General features: G+C 41.3%; 1 protein-coding gene across 2 annotated transcripts; it reads right to left on the bottom strand.

Annotated features, from left to right (window-relative positions):
- Positions 1-31: 31 nt before the first annotated feature.
- On the bottom strand, positions 32-25,783 carry ptp4a2b (protein tyrosine phosphatase 4A2b). 2 transcript variants are annotated; one of them, XM_042435353.1, is made up of 7 exons: positions 25,627-25,783; positions 7,201-7,508; positions 6,753-6,861; positions 6,575-6,667; positions 6,309-6,439; positions 3,408-3,482; positions 32-2,709 (listed from the first exon to the last, which is right to left on the bottom strand). In XM_042435353.1, exons 2-7 carry the CDS (start codon positions 7,203-7,205, stop codon positions 2,598-2,600), a joined length of 525 nt encoding a protein of 174 aa, XP_042291287.1. In that variant the 5' UTR covers positions 7,206-7,508; positions 25,627-25,783; the 3' UTR covers positions 32-2,597. The 2 variants fall into 2 exon arrangements, with proteins under 2 accessions (XP_042291287.1, XP_042291288.1); XM_042435354.1 differs by lacking the exon at positions 25,627-25,783 and adding an exon at positions 24,225-25,081.
- Between the last annotated feature and the right edge of the window lie 830 nt (positions 25,784-26,613).

The following is a 26,613-nucleotide window of genomic DNA, read 5'->3' as shown; positions in this document are numbered from 1 at the left end:
TTTAAGCGTGAAGACAGAAGTTACAACAATGTAAATGTCAGACTTGTTCCATCTTTAATGTGATCTTCCAACAAACAAGAATCCAGAGGAAAAAACCAAACACTCTGATTACATAAATCTGCACAGCCTGCCCAATTTATACTTGTGGAAGCACCTTTTGCATTTATTACAGTGTCAAGTCTTTCGGAGTAAGTTTCTATTAACTTAACACATCTAGACTTAAGAATTTTATCCCACTCTTCTTTGCAAAAAAGTACAAGTTTCTTCAATTGAGAGGGGATCTCCTGTGTACAGCTCTCTTTAGGTCATTCCACATGTTTACAATGGGACTGAGGTCTGGGCTCTGACTGGGTCATTCCAGGACTTTGATTTTCCTTTTCTGAAGCCATGCCTTGGTCAACTTGGATATGTGCTTTGGGTCATTGTCATGTTGGAATGTGAAATTCCTCTTCATCTTCAGCTTTCTGACAGAGGCCAGCAGGTTTTGTGCCAAAATATCTTGATATTTGGAGCTATTCATTATCCTGTCTATCTTGACCAAAGCTCCTAAACCAGCTGAGAGAAGCAGCCCCAAAGCATTCAGTTGGTATGGTGTTCCTTGGATGATGAGCAGTACTGGCTTTGCGCCAAACAAATCTTTTAGAATTAAGGCCGAAAAGTTCTCATCAGACCATAACACATTTTCCCACATGGTTTGGGGTGACTGAATGCATCTTTCAGCATAATTCAGATGGGCTTAGATATTCCTTTTTGTAAGAAAATATTTCCGTTTTGCCACCCTACCCCATATCTCAGACTTGTGCAGAATACGGGAGATGGTGGTTATATGAAAGGAGCGATCAGCACCTGCCAGAAATTCCTGTAGTTCCTTCAATGTTGCCTTTGGCCTGTTGGTAGCCTCCTTGATAATTTTTCTCCTCGTCCTCTCATCAACTTTGGAGGGTCGTCATGATCTTTGCTATGTCTCTGTGGTGCGACTTTTTCTCCCGTATTGATAATGGTTTTGACAGGTACATCCAATGCCTTCGATATTCTTTCATATTCCTCTCCTAATTTGTACTCTTCTACAATTAGATCTTGCAGTTTCTTTGGTAACTCTTTGCGGACCATGGCTCTCCCCGTAGGATGCAACCCCAAACACACAAGCAAATCTTACAGCAACAGTTGACTTGAATCTGGTCTTAATCAGAATCACTTTCATTGATGGCAGGTGTATGCAATTTACCTACAGGCATGATTTTGAATGTGATTGGCTAACTCTGAACACAGCTGGAGCCCCCATTATGAGAAGGTGTGCAGACTCATGCAATCAGGGTGTTGTAGTTTTTTTAAATTGATTTAAAATGTTCCTAATAATTAACTATTTGTTTTTTCTAAGGATTTTCGTTTGTTGGAAAATCACATTAAAGATGGAACAAGTCTAACATTTACATTGTTGTTATTTCTGTCTTTACATTTCAAAAACCTGCAATTTCATACGAGTGTGTAGACTTCTTATATCCACTGTATATGAGTTTAAATATGCATAATTAGGGAAGTCCTATTGTTGCCCCGTTAAGGAGAATGAATGAAAGCAGAAGTACCTATCATAGAGGTTGCCAAGTTTTTCCTGTTTAACTGCCCGGATGTGTATCTTAAGTGTGTGCGTGTGTGTGTCTGTGTGTGTGTGTGTGTGTGTGTGTGCGTGTGTGCATTTGTGTGTCTGTCTGTGTATAGGATGTCAGCAGGGTTTGGTGGGCTTTTCTGAGGTGGACTGATTATTGCACTCCAACAAGATTTAAAAAAAAAAAAAAAAAAAAACATGGCTCTCGGAGGTTAAAAAAAAAAAAAAAACAACAAAACTATTGGATAACAAAGTGTCCTTGCCCCTGCCAAACTCATAACTGCCACACATATCATCTTGTGAATAAATATTGCAGACATATTCAAACTCAGTGAACCCCTAAACTGAAAGTGACTTTAAGCAAGTGAAGGGTAAAAGGAAAACATTACTGCATGTTCAGGTGAACCTTTTAGTTTTTGTGCAAAAAAAAAAAAAAAAAAAAAAAAAAAAAAAAAAAAAAAAAGCGCAACACCCCAATACCAAAATGGACAGTCACAATGTGTGTTCAAAGTTTAAAATATTTTTAAAAGATACATTATTCTGGCCCAATCTTAATATCAATAATTTGTGGAAATAAAAATCAGAATATCATTTTACATTACATCTTTTCATGACCACTGTTTGTGTAAAAAAAAAAAAAATTCACAAAATGGAAAAATGTTATCCCATGATTACAACTGAAACAAAAAAAGAGAAAAGAAACAGGATGGACTCAAGTTGAAAAATTCTGGCCCGTGGTTGACAGTATAACCGGGAAGCGGGCCTATCTGTGTGCTTTGACCTTCCATTCATTGGTTCGGCTGGTGGATCCCCAGATCTGGATTCATTCATTCGATCACTTGCTTGCTCTCTGATCAATTAACCATGACTCAGTGTTAACAAATCATCACAATAATTACTGATAGCACTCTCTTCATTTTTTTTTTTTTTTTTATCTCCCCTTGTTGGAAGATTCCCCACTGGATGCGCATAGAAAGATGCACTGACAGGTAGCCTACTGCACGCAGCAGTTGTGGCCGTTGGTATCCTTGAACCGCAGACGCATTTTGGGTCTGTATTTCTCGAGGTAAAGAAGCTGTTTGGAGTTGAAGGCTCCACGTCTCTTCCTATGAAATGCAGAGAGAGAGAAAAAAAGGAGGGCAGGGATTTAAAACAATGATATCCAGAAAAGAGTGCAAAGAGCACACTGTACTTAACACACTACAGCATTACCGTCTTAATTAACATCAGGCATTTTGCAGGGTACAAGCTTTCTTTCTAGTGGTGCTACCAGACTCTGCAATTACAGTTACAATTTCCTAGTGCTCTGAAAATGCAAAAAAATAAAAAAAATTAAAAAATTTTAAAAAAAGAAATGCACCTTGTTTTTATTCCCACAAACTGCACCATTTACTGACTTAAGGGTACCCTGTGGAGTTTCTGACCTCTAGTTGCGCAATGGAGCAGTTTTTACGAGTGGGTTCCCGTTCTGTCTGCCTCATGCTCCCATGTGCAAGCAGGTAAACATGATACACACGTCTGCCAATGATTTCACAATATTCTACACACTGATCTACAGGGAGGAGGGAAGAGGAGGCCTGTAAACTAATAAACATGAATGTAAACAAAGCAGGTTTTAAAAGTCTGTTTTGCAAATGTTTGAGGGAAGAAACACATTCAATACTTTTGTCAGACCTCAATGATAAACACAATGAGTTTTGGTGAGCAACAATTGAACTTTTGTTTGTTTACAAGAAAACTCCACAGAGCCCCTTTAAGACTTTATTAAAGCTGTAAAGTCAAAAAAAACAGGGAGGGTACTTACTGCCTTATGAACTGCACAGCATCCTCATACTTCATCCCGCACTCAATAAGGGCTAAGGCCACCAAGACTGGAGCTCTGAGAGGTAAAGAAATCCAGTGGACCAGTTGAAGGAGACAGCGAGAGAATCAAAGAAGGAGAAAAAGGAGAACAGAAGATTAAATGCCAAGGTTCACATGGTTCCATAGTAATATGGTGGAGGAGGAGGAGGAGGAGGAAGGGGGGGTCTAAACCTGGGAAACAGGCCTGGGAAATCAACAGGGGTGCACAAGTTCACCGTTGCCCTGCTGGGGCACTGAGCTCACACCCTCAGCCACACACACAAAAGTTACAGTGATAAGTTACAGTAAGACAACCTTCTCATTTCTCACCAGAAAGAGATAAGAGTGAGAAAAAATAAATAAATGTAAAAAAAAAAAAAAAAGAAAAAAAAAAAAAAACAACTTTCTAGACCGCTTGGCAGGTCAAATCTTGGTGCTGACAAAGCATTTCATTGAATGGGTTTTCTCTCACACAAAATTCACGAGGGACAGCATGTGAGAGAGGAAGGACAGACCGAAAACGAGAAGGAAAAAAAAAACTGTGCGATAGTGTGACAGGAGGGGTGAGAATATTGTTCAAGAAAGGACAAACAACAACAACAAGGCTGCAGCCTACACACTGCGGGCCTTAAGAGAAAGCTGGCTGGTGTAAAGTAGATCAGGCCGAAGCACTATGGAAAACCCAGATGACTGCAGTAAACACTGGACAGGGAAGAAGAGAGGATGAATTCTGAAAATGCCAGTCTAACCAATAGTGGGAATTATAAAACCTCTGGAATGCCGCAGCGATGCAAAACGCTGGAAGCCATTGAGAACTGATTGGCTTATTGTGCCTTTGTGGTCAGGAAATACAGTTTCACACTAGCTCGCCTATGTCATGTGCTTCTGCCTTCTTTGTTTTCACACTTTCACACACTGTTATTCGGCATAACTCATTTGTAATTCACTGTCACATTGCTCTGTGAATATGAGCATATCTGCACATCGCCTGTGCAACCTCATGACTAACGGACAGATCACATGCAAATGGAGTTGCTTTTCCTTTTCAAGTCTGCGGAAGCAATGACAACAGACTGTTATCACTACTGATAGGCAACCTAACCAGCTGATTGTCTATTTATGGAGCCCCCTGCGCTAGGAGGAGGCGACATTCAAGATACTGAATGAATCACCAGGGTGTATTTACAGGGAGACACAGGGTGGGACAGACACCAGTACAGTGCAGCATGTTCCGTTTAACACCCAGCCAACCTAGCGTGAGTTGTGTGACCTATACTGAGTGAAGGAGTGAAAAGTGGCAAAGCTAGTAGGAGGGGCTGAGAGTAGGGCTAGACAATAGAGAGATTAAAAGAGGAGCAGACTTACGTAAATACCCATAACGTTTAATTAATACAAGTGTTCCATGGACCCTGTCCTTTGGACAGGAAAAGACTGTGTGTGAGTGGAGCCTGATTACTCTAGGCCCACATCTCTCTGGAGTCACTTTGAGGCAAGAGAAATGAAATGGACTCTGGTCTGAGCACACCCAAACAGCAACATCACACTAACCAGTTAATACAAACAGGAAGTGGAACAGAGGATGAGAGATTAGGTTAAATAGGCTACATTACAGAGAAAACAGCCAGAACTATGGAAGACCTTGTGGGTACTGCTGAGGGTCTGATACTCAGTTTGTGTCGACGCCTCCCAGGTGGTGTTTCTGACCTCGAAGTATAATATAAACCAAATGCGGCTACCGTGTATCATTGACATGATTGATTTGTTTGATGATTAAAAAAAAAAAGCAGCCAGTTAAGGATAAGTTCACAGTTTTTCAAATCTGATTTCAAACAATAGATAGGTGCCCATATGTACATAGAAAGAGGTTTTTCTTTCTGTAATCATTTCTCTTGTTCATACTGACTATTAGAAGATCTTCTCCAAATGTACTTACAATCTAAGTGATGGGGAACAAAATCCACAGTCCTTGTTTTAAGCAAAAATGTATTTAAAAGGTTTTTCTGAAGATAATATGAGGCTTCAGTCTGAGTTAGTCAGAGAAAGTGGTCAGAAAAAGTGGATATTTTCCACAGTTACAGTCTTTTTAGTAAAAAGACAGACAATATTTTCCTGTTCAGCTGCAGTTGAAGGATTGTAACAAATAGAGGTAATTTAGCACTAAACAGACAGTAACTTTGAAAGATGTCAACTTGATTTGACTAATTTGGCTGGCTGATGCACCATATTAGCTTCAAATAAACTTTCAATACATTTTGCACAGAAGGAGGGCTGTGGATTTTGTCCCCCATCACTTATAAAAGGATCTCTTAATGGCCACTATGAGCAGGAGGAATGATTATAGCAAGAAAAAATATGTCTCAATGTGATTATTGTTTAAAGACTTGAAAAATTGTGAACCTATCCTTTAAGGTGGTTCAAGCACCCCCTGGAAACTGCCGTGTGGAGGTATTCCAGACACATCCAGCTGGAGGGATTACTTGGACAGGGAACGCCTTGGGATGCCCCAGTAGCAGCTGAAGGACGTGGCTGGGAAGAAAGGTGTCTGGGTCTGCTGCTGTCGTGACTCGGATTCAGATAAGAGGCGGAAAATGTATGAATGGAAAATCACTGGATGAATGGTCCACACACTTGCCTTTCCTGTCCTGTTCCTATCCTATGTGGATATCTGGCTTTGTTGTACTGAAACATCCATTTTATGTCACTACCTGATCCATATCACAGTTTATGTTACAGTAAGGACTCAAGACAGTTAGTTGGGTAAGTAGCAGAGGGAGTTTTGGACCATAACATACAACAAATCAGACAGTGTGCCTCCTGAGTTACTGTCACATCTCTAGACAAATCATCACTACAAGAAACTCACCGGCCAAGCCCTGCCACACAGTGCACAGCAATGCAGCAGCCGGGTTCCTCTCGAAACTTGTTGTTGAGCAGCTTGAGCCAGTCGTCCACAATCTGGGTGGGAGGAGGGGCGCCATCATCGAAAGGCCAGTCCTGCAGGCAGAACATGCACACACAAAGAAAGAGAAAGAATGTGTGTGTGAGTGTGTATGTAAGAAAGAATAAATGTAGACTAAAAGGCTGCCACAAATGGTCTGTGTGTGTGTGTGTGTGTGTGTGTACTCTTACCAAGACCTGTATCCCCTCCTTCTCTACTGGAGCCTTATCGTAGGTGGCATCACAAACTCTCACCAGCGTGTTCACCTCAAACTTTTTCAGCTCCTGGCAGGCATCAAAGAGAGGGTTTTAGACAGATAGATTACAAGCGGATGTACACAGATATCAAAATACAAAGATGAGGGCATACCTCAGTGAATTTGTTGAGCGTGGCGTTGGTGGGGTTGTGGGTGATGAGGAACCTCATGCACTCGTAGGTGATCTCGACTGCAGCGGGGCGGTTCATGTTGGCGAGACGGCTTAAAAAACAATTACAATACAATACTCTTACAAAACAAAAGCGACTTTTTGGCTCAGAAGTCAGCAAAGACTGCTAGGATTTATGTATTGAGGAAAGGGTTGAATAAATAAAAATGACAACACGTGTAGAAGGATGGTCAGGAGGACAACAGGTGTTCAACTATGGGGGGGTGATGTACACAGAGAAGGGGAACAAAAAGGAATAAACTAGTCCACAGTACTCCGGGATGTAAAAAATAAAAATAAAAAATGAAATAACACCAAACCAAAAAATTTAAAAGAATAAAAAAAGAAAAAAAAGATGGAGAGACTATCCAGGAGTCATCCAATCAGTTTACCCCATTCAGGAGAGCTGTTTGTGATTGGCTGTTCGAGGAGAAAGTGGAAAGCAAAGATCTTTCGTATTGGTTGGGACACGGCAGGGCAGTCGGGCCAAGGACTACGCAATATCCCGGGGGGGGAGAGGGGGGAGGGCCTTTGGAAGAGTCAGCAGTTCCTAGTGTGCTGGCAGTCAGGGGGGTTTCTGGGTAGCGTAGTCCCTCGGGGGGCGGCCGATTCACTTCTCCACAGAGGTGAGGTGCTGTGCCTGGCAAAATTCTCCGCTCACACACGCCATATAGGTACGGCTCAAGTCAACACAGAAACCCTGCCAAGAGAGGAGAAAGAAGGAGAGAGTGAGGTTGTGTGATAATACAATTCACAAACATATAGGGATGAACAATTTATCGTTTTTATGTCAAAATCGCAATTTTGCAATGATGCAATTTTGCAATGGTGCAATTTTCCAAATTGTAAGAGCTGCAATTTTAATTACATAATTCAATGAGTCTTAAGAAGATGTGGCAAGTGAACATTCAGGCCAGCAGCCATTGATTTAAGCAGCTGTAATGACAACTGTCTCCAGTAAACTTTACTCAGCTAATGTTCATGCACGGTGATTCCGTGAGATGGCAAATAACAAATTTTGGCCGTTGCTTTTTGTATATTAATGGTCTAAGTGATCACCAACACAAGCCTGAAGTTTAACATAAAATAATTTCAATTGCAATATCGATCAGAAAAAAAAAAAAAAAAAAAATCGCACAATGTTTTCCTCAAATCATTCCGCCCCTATCCACACCTGATACATCAACCTTTATTTCCGCAATCCTTTTTCCAACCTGTATTTAAACCAGTCTTCTTGATTCACTGAAACACAACCTGCTGCATGCTCAAAGTTGTGGTCACACTGGGAGAAGACAGTTACATCTTAAACTTAAAAGTTTAATTAGCCCTCTGAACCTCTGAAGTTTCCGCTTTCTGGACATTTAACTCTAAATCCAGTGTCCAGAAACTCCACCACCAGAACTTCCTCTTCCTTACAGCCTCTGTTATGAGTCTGCAGTGAGCTGACTACACCTTTGGGTTACATCACTGTCATTTCACCACCTGCCACAAAAATGGAAACTAACAATATGAACAGTTTTGAGCGCGCACACACACACACTTCACACAAGTGTCTTACAGAACAGGTAATGTCTGGTCTGTAACTATCCGGGAGCAGTCAGTCAAACTGTGCCAAGTCCATGACAGTCTAAACCCAGCCGCCACAAACTGGCTGGAACCATCTCAGAGCAACATGGGAGGGAGGGGGAGTAGAGGAAAAAGTGGATGAAGAGAGATGGATATCACTACACACACACAAGGTGGTAGGAGGGAAACAGAGAGAAAGGGCTTGGACTTTAGCACCGTGTCACAGGCAGTAGTCACAAGGTGAGGATTACAGGGTGGGCAAAGCTTCAAACAGGCCGAGCATTTCAGTCCCACGCTCCCCGTTTTCACCTCCTTGAGACTGACACAAGAGTCTCTGTGCTCTCTTTGTCTCTATTTCTTCCTTCCTATTTAATTCAGACACGATTTACTTAGTATATCTACCTTTAGCGCATGAAGGTGTACGCCATTTTTATTTTGTCTCTCCTCCCCACCTGCTTTGCTTCTAGCATGGCTTAAAAAAAAAAAAAGTAAATAAATAAAAGTAAAGAGCCAGCTAAAAGACTTATCATTTTGCAACCCAAAGCCACTCTTCCAAAACCACAAAACCTCTCTCTTCTTTTTGTCTTGCTCCCACCAACTACCCCGCTGTCACTTATCCTCTCAATTAACTGTCAACCACAGAGCCGTTGTCAAAGGGATGTATCAACCCACTCTGCTCTCTTAATTTCTACTTTGCTTGCTCTGCCTGCTTTTCTCCTCTCCATCTTTTACACTTGGCAACAGCCACAAGGGCACTCAAAACAGCCTTGATTTTTTCTTTTGATGGCCGCTATCCTTCCATGACACCTTTAATTACCACCTCTGAGCAGTACTAAATATAATGTGGCATTGCTGTGTGCAGACAAGTGGAGCTTGGACAAAGGGTAAATAAGCTTCTAAGGACTGTTTTCACCATCTTCTATATTCCAGAAATGTAAAGGATGGACAAAGCCAAGAGAATGGACAGTTACCATGTGCTTTTCACCTGTGAAACCTTGCTGTGGAGAAAGGACAGGAGACATAAGGGGGCGTCCAGACCGACATCAGTTCTGTGTAAAAAAAATCCAGCCCTCATATTCATTTGAATGGGGAGAGTACATTTACGCAGCGAGGGTGCCACCGCAGACGGCTCAGTCCGGCAAAAAGCTGAATCAGACTCAGCTTTTGCCATAACAAAATCATTCGGCAAGGCACTGAGTTGACCGATCAAATACATGCAAGTGCACACTCCTGTTGGATTACTTTGTAACGTGAACGCCTTCCTGATCGGTGCGACGAAAGATGAAACAGTTGCCGGTGAGATAACTTTCCAGAGTTGAAAAATCCTGTCTGTGAGTATTACAAACCGGGATCATATTTCATTGTCTCACCGGTACCTCAAACAACACGCCCCCATCACCTAAGGCTCCTTTACTGTTTTAACGCTGGGCTTTTTTCAGTTAACGCGGCCTAAAGTGCAGAAATTCAGACAGTTAAGAGAGACATACATGAGGGAAACACTGAAGAAAAAAAAAACCACCCGACACACCAAGGACACCACAATGACAGCTTATGCTAAGTGATGAAAAGCAACTGAGCTGCGGACGGTTGCCCGGATGCATTAAGTAACTTCATAGATTCCATGTAGCGACTAGCAGGGCTACAAAAAAAGCCAATAAGGCAGACCAGTCCAGAACACAATATCAACGTCAAAACTGGCAGAGCTGGAATAATTAGTCAATTAATTGAATGGTCAATCAAAGAAAAATGAATTGGTAACTATTAATTGTTGAGTCATTTTTTAAGCAGAAATGCTAAAAAAAATAATAATAATAAAAAAAAAAAAAAAAAGCTTCAGCCTCACAAATGTAAAAACTGTTCAAGTCCAACATGTATGTCTGGTAATGTGATGATTGAGACATTCACTGCAGATGACTAAATGACTAAAGGTCTGTGAGCTTGTCAATAGGGAAGTGGGTATACTGGCAGCATCTGGCCTGCCCTGCAGCTTGCAATCATCACAACACTGTCGGGAACACATGCAAATCACTCAAATTTGCAAGCTGATTCTGCAGTTACATGCTGCACAGATGCAGAAGGAACACAACAAACACACACACACACACACCAGATCTGTTTGTGGTAGCAAAACTATGTTAAACCACACAGGAAACAAGAAGCTAAGTGTACAAAAGCTTTTAAAATTGTAGATAAGTCATCAATCTTCAGCTGAGACACAGGAAATAATTTTACAATTTTGACAATAACTACATTTTAAGTCTTCCAACTCATTAAAAAAAAAGTATTTTGTATTCAATCACCAACACCAGCTCAATCAATCACCAGCACCATTCCTATCTTTGTATAAATAGACACATAAACCAAATGAAGTTCAATGTCACCATCCAAAATACAGCCCTAAATACAGGGATGAAATGTAAAAGCCCAATTTTGAAATCCTTGTACACCATCACCCCAAATGTCATAGTATAGTTCAGGGTAGTAAAAGACAGTTACAGTGGCAGGTGCCCTTAAGGACAGATAAAGTTTAGGGCTGCTACTAAACACTATTTTCCCTAGTGATTACTTTCTCAATAAATATTTATTAATTGAGCTTTAAAATGTTGAACGGAGCAAACAGTGAAAAATACCAATTACAACTTCTTAGAGCAGATGGTGGCATCTTCAAATGTCTTGCTTTGTCTGAACAATTACAGATCCAAACAAATCCAGTTCACCATCATATGAGACTAAGAAAAGAGAAAATGTTCACATTTGAGAACCCAGAACCAGTCAATTTTTGCTAAAAAACAAACAAACAATTAGTTAATTATCAAAACTGTTGCAGATTAATTTTCACCAATCAGTTAACCAACTATTCACTTCAGTAATAACTGAGTTAACACAAACACCTTTTCTTGTTGTGGAATCAGTTACCCAGCTGTGGTGGGTACACCTCAGCTAAATAGATATCCAAGTTAAAAAAAAAAAAATTATTTTGGTTACATCGAGTCTTTTGTGCATGTGTGTCTATGTACAAACATATATATAAAACTGGGAGAAAGGTCACTAAGTAACAGCAGAGGCCCACGCAGTGGCCCAGAGAAAGCTCCCTTAGTGCCCTGTTCCTCGTCACGTGCTCTACTGTTGGAGTTGTGCTACAAGAGGAGGGAGGGGGAAAGAGTGGAGAGGGGGACTAGCTGAGAGTTGATAGGGAGAGCTTCCCAAATCAGCTGGCCTCTCCCAGAAACCTAAGCCCCTTTCATGCACTGAAACCCTGAAGTTATCCAGCCATTACCCAGAGGAGCTGTATCTGAGAACGCAAATGTCTGAATCAGTTGGACCGAACATTAAACGGACTTTACCCTGCCCACTCCCTAGTATATAGTCTGTAATATAAAGTCCGATTGTGCCCATTTATGAATACAGCTTATCATTTTCTGGAGAATTCACAGTGAGCAAGTGGGCATGTTGATGATGTTTCTATCATGCAACTGGTGCAAAACCGGAAGAATGAAATCATCCGTGAAGAAGAAGGGTTTAAGTGCAGAGATGATGAGATTCGGGAACTTGTTTTGGTAAGGGCCGATGCCAAAATCGTCAGACAAATTCAAGGAACGGCAAGAGACTTGGTTGTTTATGACCAAATCACAAACCGACTCCGTGACTGTGCATACTTTTTACATCATGGCCTGCCTCATGCTCGCCCTCCTACCCCGGGTGCCACCCCTCACCTAAACCAAACGGAGTATTTCCAGTAGGTGAAAACGTGTCTGACACGGACAATCTCCTGATGTGTGCCACATGTCTGAAAGGGCAACACCAGACAATGTCCAGACCTGATTCTCTGGACACTTTCCGGAGTTCATATGAGAAAACGGCTCTGCGGTGACTAAAGAGAAAGAACAGAAAGAGAACGAGAGTGAAATGGGAAGTGTGAGAGAGCAGAGAGTAGCAGTACTAGCTGATAAGGGCCACAGTATCTCAGAACAGTAAAGGACACGCAAACCTAAACAGGTGATAAAGTCACAAAAGAATGGGAACCAGGGCATGGGTATCCTGCAACTGCTAACTCATCATTTTAGGATGATTCATCAGTCTGCCTTACAAAGTATAAAGACATGTCCGGTTTTAAAGCAATACAATTGGGGGGGGGAAAAAAATCCAATTGTACTGTGATTTACTTTTAAGCAATGAAGCAATGTTTATATGGTTGTAGCTTGTATGTTTTAATATTTTCCCTTAAAATAACTTATAATATCAGCAACAGATTGAAACACTGCCAGTTGGGGTTGTAAACTTATCACAGCTACGTTGCATGGAGACAGAGTAAACAGCTACAGTGGGAGTGCAGATTGAAAGCTTTTCAGTGTGTTAAGGATTTCACTGCCATGAGTCTCCATAATTGTAGACCTAAGGCTGTGGGAAGGTCTTGTGGACACCTGATAGCTGTCAGGTGGCCTATGTCTAGCACTCTCCCACCACTAGCATATACATACACTATGTACACAATGTACATAGTCATGAGGGGTGATGTATTTGCCACAAGGGCAAGGGGGTTGTTCTATAATTAGAAAGAAAAACACATACACGCACACACAAGCAAATGAGCCCAAATGTCTGGATGTGGAATATTCAAACTGGAAGGGCATAGTGGCAAAATGTCAGACTTTTACACACAATGTGGAATGTCTGAGTACATCTTCTTCCTCCCTTGTGAAAGATGTTAGTATTACATGCAACCCTGTCTGGTTGTCTGAGGTTGTGCCTGAGTCTCACTGATGTTTTGTCTGGATTCAGACTGGGCATGACCAGACTGTACTGCCTTGAAGCAGCTGGAGGGCTAATTTGCTGTGTGGGAGCCGAGTCAAGGAGCAAAGGGGGAGCGCTTGTCATCTGTGGCAGGATGGACAGTGAGGAGGGAAGGAGGGCAGGAGCGAAGAAGCCCGGTTCTCCTTCGAGTGGGAGGAGCATGGACGGCACGGGAAAGATAAAGGCCCTGACACCCATGCCCTACAAAACCACCTGCTTGCTACACTTAGCGCTCACACTTCCCTTTTTAGTGTCTCACTCAAACTGTACGCTTCCATAAACAAATACACACTTGCATGAATACGATGTGACAGAGAAGTATTGCATTCTCCTTTTAGCTGTCTGATATAGCTGGCACTGATCTGAGACTCACTGAGGAGAATCACGGGGACAACAATGAAAGTTGCAAACAAACACACACACACACACACACACACACACACACACACACACACACACACACACACACACAAACAATGAATCCATCAGTGTGAAAAGAAATGGGGCCAAGTGTCACAGAAGTATGTTTTCATTCCTGTGGCCTCTGTGAGTGCTAAATAAAAGATAAATGATACGCTTGAAAATGTCAAGGAGGACAGGGAGAACAAAATATGGCGGTGAGATCTGAGGGAAATGTATAATGTGGACAAAAAGACCAGTGGATCGGCAAAGTTAAACAAAAGGGAGAATGAAAGCAAAAAGTTACGAAGACAAGCAAAGGACTAAAGAAAGAAGCTAGGAGTTTGGCAGTAACTATGGCTGAGATAAAGCAGAGGATCACACCTGCCCAATAGTCCAGCTGGCTGCTTGCAGTGACGTCAATGCTGCTGATAGTCTGGGTGGGCGGATCTCACCTCAAATTGGAACTGTCCTAAACCTAACTGTGTGCTCACACCAACAGTGCCAATAAGAGATGAAGAAACTGCAACTCATTCATTTCAAATGGAGAGAGAGGAAAAAAAAAAAACAACGGCTGGTTGGGAGATCTCAATGACTTGGTGACAGGGAAATGTTGAGCAGAGGCCAACTTTATATGAACAGACCTACTGGCAGACACACACACGCCTACTTTTCGGGGCATTTTTCACACTTGGGCTAATTGGAGAGGAGTTCTGGATGCAAAGGCATTTTCTCAAACCTTGGTACTTTAAGCTAATTAATGTGATTGGTTGAAAGTATCCGGTACTCTTCAGTGGCTGATCACTGCAATGAGTTCACTGTCATGGTGTGAATACATGCATTGAACCACAGCACAAAACACACATCAAGTGAAAGCCTGAGCTGTAATGAAAAATGAGAAATTATCTTAGTGTGAAGGTGTGGCTGCATCACCCAGGCATGACTGTTTTTCATCTTTCTGCATGTTAGCAGGACCCAAGTAACAGTATTACAAAAGCATTTTCAGTGTTTACAAATGTAATGTACTAGGCATACTCTGTTGCCATGGATGCCTGTTGCACAATCAATCCACAGGTCAGGACTTTTGTGTATGAAAGTAAAACTTCATTAACATCTCTCAAACAAATTTATTTGGGCCAAGTCTGAAAATGTGCTTAATGTAACATTCAAAGCCCATAGTGGGTCACAAGATAGGAGAATTAACTGCATGCTTAATAAAAGACAAAAGCCTGCTATGGAGTCCTGGGACATAGTCCAAGATTAAAGGGGTCTGTCAACGTGGGGTATGGTGACAGGTCACCACAGCATTCAGCAAACATTGCACACATAAAGGAAGTGGTGTGCACAACTCACCCTTACCATCAGTCATGCTTGAACACACACAAAGAAAAACAGACAGCCAAGCAAGAAAGCAAACACGCACACACAAAACTACAATAAGCTACAATAGTTAAGCTTTTACTCTTTTCTCTGAGCCTCACCAGTTTAACTAGTGTAACAAGCAAGACACTAAAATCCCCAGGCATGCCTGGACAAGACAGCATTTGAGAGATAGAGGCTTAAATGCAAAAGTGAACTCCAACAGAGATCCTAAACTGTTGCTGTGCCTCCCATGAGCTGCACACTCCTCGGATATGAAAACAAGAGCATTGGGCTGAAAGTGATACTTCAAGTCAGTAGATTCTGTGTGGCCTCATGCTTTGTTGACTGATTTCAGATAATGTGCCTGCCTATGGCTTTCTTAGAACGTAGTCATGGATCTGGGAAGGACTGTTACGCCTTTATTCAACACAGCACTTTTACCTCACCTGCCATTAGGGCAGGAAGAGAAAAACTTGGGAGTTTTTATTGTTTGGTCTCAGCTGAGATTGACATTAAAATGAGAATACCTGGTCCACCTTAAAGGTCAATCCACCTTAAGTGAGCCTGGTCAGGTTACCCCTAAATTCCACCGGGCGTGTGTGCGCCGTGTTCCGGCTCCAACGCGGCCGCCGGAGCTGATCGCAGCCACTCTAGTCAAAGCGTCCCAGAAGTGGTTCTCCGCTGCGCTGCACTAAAGATAGGTGCCTCGTCTATTTTTTTAAGGAGGCCGCGTCAAGCAGCACAGAGCAGATCGCTCTAGGCAGGAAGTCAGGCACAGAAACAACATTGAGCAGCCGGTCAATTTTCAAAATAAAACACCCCGTGCAGACTCCTGGTCGTATATATCAACAATAAACACAATTAAAACAGACGAATAAAGAAAGCATTTAACTACGTAGCCTACTTTACCATAGTAGAAGCACAAAAATCAAGGAAAATGACAAAATCAACGAAAGCTGAGCAAGTTAACAAAATTTGGCAGTTTAGTTGCCCTGCTACTGCAGTAATTATGGTAGCCTTAAGGCACTTTATCAGCTTTGACTAGGCTGCTGTAATTAATGTAGTAGGAGTGCAACTGACTTTTAACGGCAGATGGCTTCTCTGCAGTGAAGACGCTCTTCGCTTCACTTCTAACACACTCCCGGTGGAATAGGGCGCTGTGCAGAGTACAAAGCAAAACTGCGTCGGAGCCAGGACACTGCACACACGCACCCGGTGAAATCCTGGGGTTGGCCTAACCCATTGTCGCTAACTTCGGGGCTAACCCCCTTCACTTTTCCAGTAGTTTAGGAAACAACAGACGAGACCTTTCTTTGTCTTGAGAAGCTGCAGCATTTATTAACTGACACACTGTAGTCTGTGCTGTACATTTACTGCCAGACTGACAACTGCTAACCTTTTCCTCTGCTCCGCTCGCATTCACCGTCACTTTTCTGCTGCTCGCTCTCTCATGCTCACTCCACCACACACCACTACACCACCACACACTCGCTATGCACACACACATTACGCACTGCCCTATTCCTTAAAGGAGCTACGCTACTCTTATAATAGTACCTTTCATGTTGATGTCCTTTGAAGAATGAGGAAAGGGAGGATTCTGGGATTTCATGCACTAGTCGATGACTAAAAACAATTCCATGAAAACGCAGGGCGTTATCATGTGGGAAATGTGGGAAAATTATTAATAGCCCGTTGACATTAATGATTGTGAAATTCTGGCAGCTGTGCTCATAATTCTACTGCCACTGCAGAATGAATATAGGGAAAACACTTTTTTTACACTTAAAAAAAAAACAAAAAACAAAACATGCTGTTCTGTAGGTTATACTTTTCTGATGAGGGTTTTAGCTAGGTTGTTCAAGCCAACTTATGAATTATTTATTTAATTTTGACAGTTTCTTTAGCACCATTATGTAGCACAACAAGTAAGTGTACAGTAGAACTGCTGTGGTTACTGCATTACCGTGGTAACGCAATCACGTCATGCCCACTGCAGACTCAAGCTGATGACCACTTCACAACCAAGTGAGCGGCTCAAGTGATGGGACATTATTTATTCTCTCAGGCTTGACATAAAGAATGATGTGCCTGCTAAATGCCGACCAATATTCCTGCTGCAAAGTCGGCCTCTTAATGACAACACTGGAATAGTCTAGACAATTACGTGTTCACAACATCAGATATTCTTTTGAAGTACTTGAAGTAAGTACTGATGTAAAACCGACTCCTACACAGAGAGTTGCATTATGGGTTGTTTGTAGCCTTAATGTTGCTAGGCTAGCGAGTGTCTTAAAGTCTGTTTAGTGCGTTAGAGTCAGTCAGCCCTAAAGGTGTTTCGTTAGTCCATTTTAACCTGCAGGAGTTTCTGAAGGTTCATGTCACGTGTTTTTTTGCCACAGAGGAAATAAAATCATCACAAGTGAAAATAAGTCCAAAGCATATTCTGACGTCTCTACTGCAGAAACAGAATATATCAAGCTGCCAAACACCACTGTCACAGATTATAAGGAGCTAAAAAGGACAAACAGGCAGTCGTATAAATGCTAACTACCAGAGAAAATCATTTTTGACTGCTTCCAAGAGCCTGGTAGGAGAGTGTGTGAGTATGTAACTATAATATGAAGTAAGTTATATTCAAATCAGGGTAGCCTTATATTCGGGCCAATACGATATTTAGGCACCAATTATTTTATAACATCTGAGGTTTATTATTTTTTTTATTGCAGTTGCTGTGACAGTTTGAATGGCTTCATTACTTTGTGCGGTGAGGAAAAAAAAATCAGTACAGCAGCAGCTCTAGTGTATGCCATTTTAGCCAAATCTAGAAAGTTAGTGGTATTTTCAAGCTGATGATGATGAATGAAATAATAAAACAAAGAATAAAATCCAATGTATGAAAAAAAACAACAACCAAAAAACAGAATTAAGACACATTTGCCAGTACATGTATCTGGAAATTGGCCTCTGGCTGTGTCTTCAAAAACAATAGCTAAATACTACCCAATATTGGGGAAAATGCTTAAAAGACACAGTCTGACGTTTTGTTTGTTACCAGGTCGAACTGAGGTACATTTCAAATCCAAAATGAGTTATTTTTTTGTCCAGGTCTAAAAGGGTGTACAGTGAATGTGGTTGCACAACAGCTCTAAATTGGAAATTTTGTGCATTTTCATGAAAAGGAACTTTTAGTATGTACGTGCATGTATGATTTAAAATTGAAAATTATCAGTGAATACGAGCAAAATAATAAGCTACCTGCCTTTCCGGTCTGGTCACCTAATCAGAGCCTTATAATTGTGACGTGAGTCACAACTGGTCATGTCTGCGTTTACCTGCGTAACAATCTGACTCAGGCTTGTGGCTGTCTCGGTTTGAAATATAATAAACCTGTGTTTTTCACAGGGCTATTACTGCAGGCCTGTAAGATATACAGACTCCCCGCTTCGGGTAGTAGCACTTTGAAACGGACCCGAAAACACACCACAGGGCAAGTCTTTTCCTCAGTGGAAGACAAAGCACATGATTATCAGTCCGAAATTCAAATGTGGCAATAGAGCTACAAGAATTTGACAGTGTACTCAGGAAATGCAGGGGTACTATTAAAAATCTGTTAACCAAATTCTTTGGTATCAAATGACAGTAATACTTAGATCTTGCATAGTTGACAAAATGTCAACCTCAACAGCAACGCAAAGAGTATACTGTTAAAAACCATTATATAGACTGACTTTCCTTTTACACTTCCTTGTAAAGAAAGAAACAGCCCTCCTCTTGCAGCATGTATGTGGGTGGACTGTGTTTGATCAAGCCTAGAAATAGGTTGGGGGTAAAGAATGACCCTCTATAAATGCAACACTCTCTCCCAGCAGGCTCACAAAAAGCCTCAAGGCTGCCTACAAGTTAGATTTGTCCAGCCATGGCAGACCTTTCAAAAGGTTTACAGATTCACCACAACGTGTCACCTAGCCTTGCTTGATGCTTTTAATCTGTTCTAAATAATAGTGAAACTCCTTACAGAGGGCATGCAATAAAGCGGTGAAACATCAAAGCCGACAGCACTGACGAATGGCTTAGCGTTAGATTGTCCACTGACATGACAGGAATGCTGTACTAAGGTGCAGGTGAGTCTTAATAAGAATGCTCAAGCAGAGCAAAAACCAGAGTGTATTTCCCACATTAACTACTTTGAATTTTAAAAGCATTTTGGCTTGAACTAAACCTCAAAGAATGCAGAAAGCTCATTTAAGTGCAAAAGAGCATATATTTTTAAATTAAATCCAGCTGGTTAAAATAAATGTTAAACGCACTGATGGTTTTTAAATACAGACTTTAAAAAAAAAAAAAGGTATGATAACATGAGGCCCCATATTTGCACTGACGAGAATAACCTGACTCTGAGGTACAGATGCAGAGCTTTTAAGTTGACCAGCTTAAAATATTAATATGCTTTAAAGACTTAAGGTAGCTTAACTGCTAGATTGTTTCCCTAAAAGACTCATGACTCTGTTGGCATGCCTGAACCATAAAAGGCCAGTCAACTAGCTTTCATTTGAAATATGAAAAGGGAAGACAGTGGTTAATTCTCTAGAAACCATCTGGTCAAGCATAGATAAAACATTTTTTGCATTTCTTCCATGTTGTAAAACATGCCATCTGCATATATGATAAATTCCTGTTGTGTGGTTTGTCAGAATTGGGACAGCAAAACCATGTCTTTATGATAGAGGCTGTGTAACACAACTGTGAGGTGTGCTCATGTTTTACAGCTTCCTGATTAGATCCACTTATCAGTTACTGTATTCCTCATCAACAGTAGCTCGTTATGTTAAGTTGCTGTGAGTGGGTGTGCAATTTAACAGTATATATTATATTTGCTCTGTTATTGGCTTTTAGAGCTTGCAATGCTCTGCCAAGGCTATATTTATTGTGTTATTAGACTATCTGCAGTCCATGTTCCTCTGCAAATTGAGAAAAACACTAATTATTTTACTGAAAATGTCATAAACTTATAATGATTTAAAAATATATGAAGGTAGTTGTTTATTCTTCGGCTAAATGTTGTTGACATTCTGGTAAATGGATATCTTCGTTCTATCACCTATTCAGCACAACAGGTTACCTCTCTCTGTCCCCAGAGGACAGGAGCTAATCTTCCTGCGGAGTACTTGTTGTTCAGGCTTCTTGTGTCCGTGTAAACGGGGCTGGGTAGGTGAGAGAATATGCAAACCCCCACCCTTATTTCCATGAACAGACAAACACCCCCTACGCACGCAGTCACACATGGCAAAGCCCACTTATCACACCGCTTTGCAGCCTCTGAGTGAGCACAGATAACCAGTGTGACGATCAAAGGCCTCTGATAGCACTGAGGGGGAGGGCGAGGGGGACAAGGACTGATCCGTCTCTGGAAAGGACTGAAAGAGACCAGGGCTCACTACCTTAGAAATGGGAATGAAAAGAGGAAAATATATCCAAACAAAGGCCTATTCTGTCCCCTCTGTGGCCTAGTTGCACTTTTAATCACACTTTTACACAGAATTAAACACCAGCACCTGAACAATTGCATTTGAAAGAATAACAAAGTCTGACATAACACTTACATTTGACTATAATTTGAATGAGGGTTAGGAGTGCGAACACAAAGAAAAACAGATTCTCTGCTGACAAAGGAGCCTTAGGTAAGGACTCAACACTGACAAGTGTTCCTGCCAAATGTAGGCTTTAACATGGGCAAAATATCAAATGTTAGCTATATATTTTGACATAGTTTTGTTCAAGATACAAAATACAGCAGCAATGTTATGATCGCTGTTATCGCAGGGAGAGGCACAGAAGAGGACAAAAAATTCTTTAAAAAGTTTGCTTTCTCCATATAACAGTGTGATATGGAGAAGGATATTTTTATACCAGTCCTATAAAATTTAACTAGCAAATAAACTGTTTGTTTACAGTTTAGTTTAGATATTAAAAAAGAAACTTGGGACATCCCTAGTAAGAGCTCAAGTGACTGGAACACCTGTTTGAGCTCAAGTCGTCTGAACATTTTCCTAAAGCTTCAATGGATCACCAAATGACTGTTGAAACTCCTCCACTCAGAATAACCACGGATGTGATGTCGCAATTAATTCTCACATTAAGGTGAGAGGGTTTGAGGGGAGGAGGATACTACTCGTACAGTATAGCTTTTCATCTGCCCACAGCAGCACTTTTATCAGCATGTTTCAGTGTTCTAAGGAAATTGTTTATATTCATGTTATATGTATCACTAATTGTTAAATGTTTTTAAATTATACTGCCATTTCTAAAATTCCTATCTTGGTCTGGAATATGGGTCGAGGGACTATCTCCATCAGTCTCTGAGCTCTTTTAATATGACATAATCTCATGTCACAATCCTAAATCGGCTCCAGGACGACATCTCCCAGCCTAGCCGGACACGTGCAGTACATCATGACAGTGAGCTTCACCTTTACCTGTTTGCCAACAAATCAAGTAAGCACAGACAATCTGTACTGAAATAGATTTAGCAAGAAATTAGCTGGCAAAGCAAAGATCTGCACAGCTATGCTGCTGATCAGAAAACAAAGTGTTCCTTCCACATTCCAGTTTACAGTTAATGCTGTTCTGGCAAATAACTCACAGACACTTCCTGTAAAGCTTAACTAGTTTCATAGAGACAGTTTTTGTACTATGTAGATATGTCTGACGGTGGGTAAATCCAATTATTCAGATGTCTGGAATATGAACTACAGTCAATTTCAGACATTTAAAATGACTGAAATCAACCAAATATTCCAATAAAAGTCTAAATGAAAATAAGTTTCAGCACAGGAGACACTCAGCAGCAGAAAAACCCAGACAAGAGAATGTCTGCTCACATTTTTTGCCGAGGGGTGCAGAGTCCCACTGCGACATCAATTCTTCTGACATTTGGAGACCAACTTGGCCTTCTGACAGCAGCATCAGGGGATGCCTGTTGCCATACCAACAATTATCTCAGCGGTAGCAACAAGTGCTACTGTAGGGAATTTAGGTGTCCCCTGTGAAGAGATCAGAGAAGAGCAATGGTGCTCTCTTTAAACATTCACAGAGCAAAGCTGAAAAAGCAGCAGGAGGTTGCAGCACTGAGGAGGGTCAGGGTTCAGAGGAGACAGCTGCCCATATGCACTGATCTAGGAACTTTAACCTGTGAAATCCAACTTGCTTACCAGAAGTGTTAAATACACCCTGTGATCTTAGATCAGCTGCTGGTAGTAAATCCATCTTTTTTCGATTATGGCCACAATGAACAGCTTGAGGTCATGTTGTGGAAGTAGTCACACATTTCATGCGTTTAATAAGCCGCTTACGGAAATGAAGAAAGGCTACAGTGAGAAACAAAACAGTGCCTAGGTAATAGCAAAACACAGCTTGTTCGTGTGCAATAACCCAGCATTTTCTAAACTATAGTTGCTTCAAAACTAGAACACTTTCTGGATCAGTGAAGGTGAACAGATCCGTACGCCTACAAACAACAGCTCTAATAACAATAACAACACCTTTTACTATAGCATGTTTTGGCAGAGGACTGTTTTCAACTGTTACTGCAGCTCTGGCAGCTGTAGCTAGACAAGGTAGCTGAAAACACTAAGAACAAAAGGAAGATCCTATTCCTACCTGTTGCTATAGTTTCAGTACGCAGCCTTGCAGCAGCATCTAGAAGAGTTGTCAATCTGTCAGACACTGCCAGTGCCACAGAGCCTGTGCCTTTGCTTTATTCCAGTGCTGTGGCAACAACAGTAAACGAACACCGTGCCGACCAGGGCATGATTCATTAACCAACACACAGCACAAGAAATACACAAGGTGCCCATGGCTACTAATGCATAATTATATATGGCTTTTTACTTAATGGTTTGAAATAAGAACAAAAAGTGTGGGCATCTAATCCTAGCTTTCCACTTTGGGCTGATTTCAACACAACAAAATTGTTTTGGAGCCAGGGGTCTTAGCAAGCTAACACATAGTAAAACCAGAGCTTATGTTCCATTCTTACCACAGCCAGACACCCAGGGGCAAAACTAGATTTTAAATTGGCTAAATCTGTTAAGCCAGTCACTGTGGAACAGACCTCTTCAACCCGACCTTTCAACACTCACAGCCACCCTGTGGCTAGATGGGCCGAATGCCAGCAGGCTACAACATAGGTGTTCTTCTCCCCCGGTAACCCTCCTTGATATGCTGGCGTCATGTTACTGTACACTGGGTTCACCTTTCACAGTTACGGTAACCAAGGCTGAGAACTTCCCTTCTTGTCACACTGCCTTTCTTTATGCCACTTGTACACAGAAGAACCACCCTTTAATTGGTGTAAAAAATCATGTAGACATCCAGCTAGATTTAGACTCACTACTTAACACCTTCATTTTAACACACACATACACCCATTTAATCATGTGCAGAAGCCACCAATGCAAATCAAGCTGATGCCATCAGTCAGACCTTTAAGAGGTGACTTGTCCAGCTTTTTGCAAAAAGGAAATATACATTCTCAAAATGCAAGTGTGGTTTCAATTTTAATTATGACTTCCTTCAAACACAAATACTTCTAAGTTATGCATATATATAGAGAGAGGTATTACAGACAGACATGAAGAATGTTTCATCTAAGTCCAACAACAATACAGCACAACAAAGGCTAGGCTTAGCCGTGCAATTTCATAGCTCACAAACATGCACCAAAATAAATAAACACAACTCAAAGACTGGAAACACAGGTAGAGCAATAGGAGTTTGACTTGCTGTGTGCTATCTTATGAATGAGGGCCTCCCACTGTAAAGGTCTGCCTTTAGCTGCAGGCTGTGGACTGCGCACTGCTCTAAGTGGACTGAGCAGAGCTATGCTATTTCTAGATTGGGCTGTGCATCATGTGTCAATTAGCTGTAATATAAAGCAGATCACCAGTATGAGTGACCTACTTCCACAATAAAATGTGAATAGACCGTAAAAGGCTCAAAGTGCTCATGTGTAATAGTTGTGAAATCCAAGTGTTTCATGAAGCGTGTATCACTATTCTCCAAAGTGGGTTAATAGTGACACATCTAAACTCGAATTACCTGAAGTGGTACAATTCCCTGATTTACGTAAAAATATAAGACTTATAAGTATATATTCTGTTACTTCTCCCATAAATTGTCAAACCTTTAGTTTGTTTTGATAACTAATTGCAATAACAAGTATCATCTTCTGACCCTTCAGTAGGCAAATTAGGTCACCTTGCAGTGACTCATAAGCAGCAATGTATAATTAGCTTACCTGTTACACCAGTTACTGATTGACTCATCCGCCCATGTTAGTAGGAGTTTCCAAAGCCATTCATTTGTATTTGCTACACACTAGAAATTATTACCAGAGGGGAGACTCAAACCATTGTAAGGTCATAAATTGAAAACTGAGAGGCATGGGAATGTGCTGCGGCCTTTAGTGTCACAGCTGCTCTAGTCAACTTCCTCCCCAAGTGCATTTCCTCATTTCACTTCAGCCCACATGGCTAAATGGCTGGGCGCTTTCTGTTTTTAGGAAACCAGACAAGGCTAAATTATAGGCCCACCTAACCCCAGTGTTGGCTACATTTCTGCATGGAAGGCTGGCGACTTTACCGAGTAAAACCGGCTAGTTAACAATAGACAATTTCACAATGCAAACGGGCACCCAAGTCCGTGTAACAGACAGGAAATATCGGGTTATGAACTGCTTGGCTTTGTTATTCAAGTGTTAGCAAGGCATATGGCTTAAAATAAATGGGTCAACCATGCTCTGGGTCAAGATTTGTCACAAAGGGCGGAAGGCAGTTAGCTCAGTAGCTATCTACCTCTATTAGCCAAGCTTTTCACAGCTACCGACGTCTGTCGAGACCACTGCCAAAATAAGCTCAAAATACTGTAAAACACAAGCACTGGTTATATTTTAAACGTCAAAATGGTCGTGAACGTCAGCCAAGACCGCAGATAAAACGTCAACCAAAGCATTGGTTAACGTTAAGCTAGATGTTGTCCATGAGAAATGCTACCTTTACTGATTAACCAAGAGCTTCATTGTAAAGCTAAGGGTAACGTTAGCTCTCATTTTGTGAAATTGCGAACGACGTTCAGTTTGGACAATAACATTGCGCTATAGAACATCTAATGTGCTGTGTTCAAATTCTAAATAAAAGCTGATACTAGTGGCCGTAACGCTAGTCCGATTTTTTTTCTTCTTCTTCTAGGAAATAGCCTCAGTCCTAGTAACACAGCTAACGTAGCTACATTAGCTAGCAGGCTAGCTCAGCTCACAGCAACGTTTAGTAACCAGTTTAGAGATAACGTTAACACTTGCCACGTTAGAGTTAACCCACAAAAGGGTGGCAAAATAATACGGGTTGATAATAGTATAGGTTAACACAATTTGAACAAATCTTCGTTTGTCGACGTTGTAGCCGTCCGAGCATTGCTCTGAGGGCTGCCGTTAACTAGTGTGGCTCATCTACTCAAGACAACCACTCGTAGGCTAACGTACAACTTACTTTAGCTCACTTGTGTTGTGCTTATCACCTCACAACATGTACTAACTTTATCCAGGCTCTTGGGGATCTGCGGTGTTTGCAATTGTACACGATCGCAACAGAGACAAGTTACAAGAGGTCAGTTTTAGTTAGTTAGTTAGGTTATTTGCTACTTACAAAGAGCAGGCTGAACATTGAAATCCCGTGACAACCCCGGAGAAAGTGGAGGGAGTGCAGAAACCGCTGTCAGGTCGCCTTTTTTGTTCCTCTTCAATGTGGCAGCTTGGATTCTCGTCGGAGGTCGGGGACTGTTGTTGGGGAGGAGCCTTCTCAGTTATTGGATGCCATCAGGCACTGTCGGAAATATCAGCTACGAGGCAGCGCAAGTTCATGGCACGTTAAACACCGGTAAATACAACTGGGAAAATCAGCTAATTTTTTGTGTACATGTGCGATCTAATTCTGAGACTATTGTGAGAACAAGCAAAAACCTATTTATATCCATTATAACATTCTCAAAATGTTTGTCTTTTTTTGAGAGTTGGGTAAACTTAGGGTATGGGCAATAAGTATGTTATTTTGAAGAAGAATTGTGTCATTTTTTATTCGGAGGAAGCATAAGCACGCCCTAATAAAGTGATATAGCCTTCCTGACAGCATTTTAAACAAATAAAATATCATAACCTAGCTTATATCCTGCTTTATCAATGTGTAATTCCTATTTTGCCTCTCAGCCGTGGGCCTTTTTGGCTCAGTTTCACTTAATTTATGAATTCAGAAAAAAAAACAGATAAATGGAAACAGCAGCTGTTGTTGCTCTCTAGTCTACACACATCCCTTGTGTCAAAATCAAATTTGCGAGTATGTAGTTTGGATGTCCGAGTTTTACCTGGATCCCGCGAACGCAGCGCGAAGTGTCTGGCGTCAGTACGACGTAAGAAGAATCCGGGTCCATGATGACAGCTCACCATGGTGACGACAGTTCCCGAAAATGACCACACATAGATTGTTTTGCAAAATACATTTTGTCCAATGTTTTCATCCAATCAAATTTCTTGTAGATGTTTTACCAAATAGCCTAATGAGTTATGCATATTATTGTCCATAGGATAACCTACAGGGCTTACAGTGGTGGGTCTACAGTATTTCATCTAACCAAAAGTT

Source organism: Thunnus maccoyii, chromosome 15 (genome assembly GCF_910596095.1).
Source record: "Thunnus maccoyii chromosome 15, fThuMac1.1, whole genome shotgun sequence".
Taxonomy (NCBI): Eukaryota; Metazoa; Chordata; class Actinopteri; order Scombriformes; family Scombridae; genus Thunnus; species Thunnus maccoyii.
Note: the sequence above shows the minus strand (reverse complement) of the source record. Positions and strands in the feature narration are given on the sequence as shown.

Excerpts from the sequence above, each read along its gene's own strand:
- ptp4a2b (XM_042435353.1), bottom strand. Across the intron at positions 6,440-6,574 it reads AGGAGGGGATACAGGTCTTG|GACTGGCCTTTCGATGATGG; the intron begins GTAAGAGTACAC and ends TTCTGCCTGCAG. Across the intron at positions 3,483-6,308 it reads TGTGTGGCAGGGCTTGGCCG|AGCTCCAGTCTTGGTGGCCT; the intron begins GTGAGTTTCTTG and ends TTTACCTCTCAG.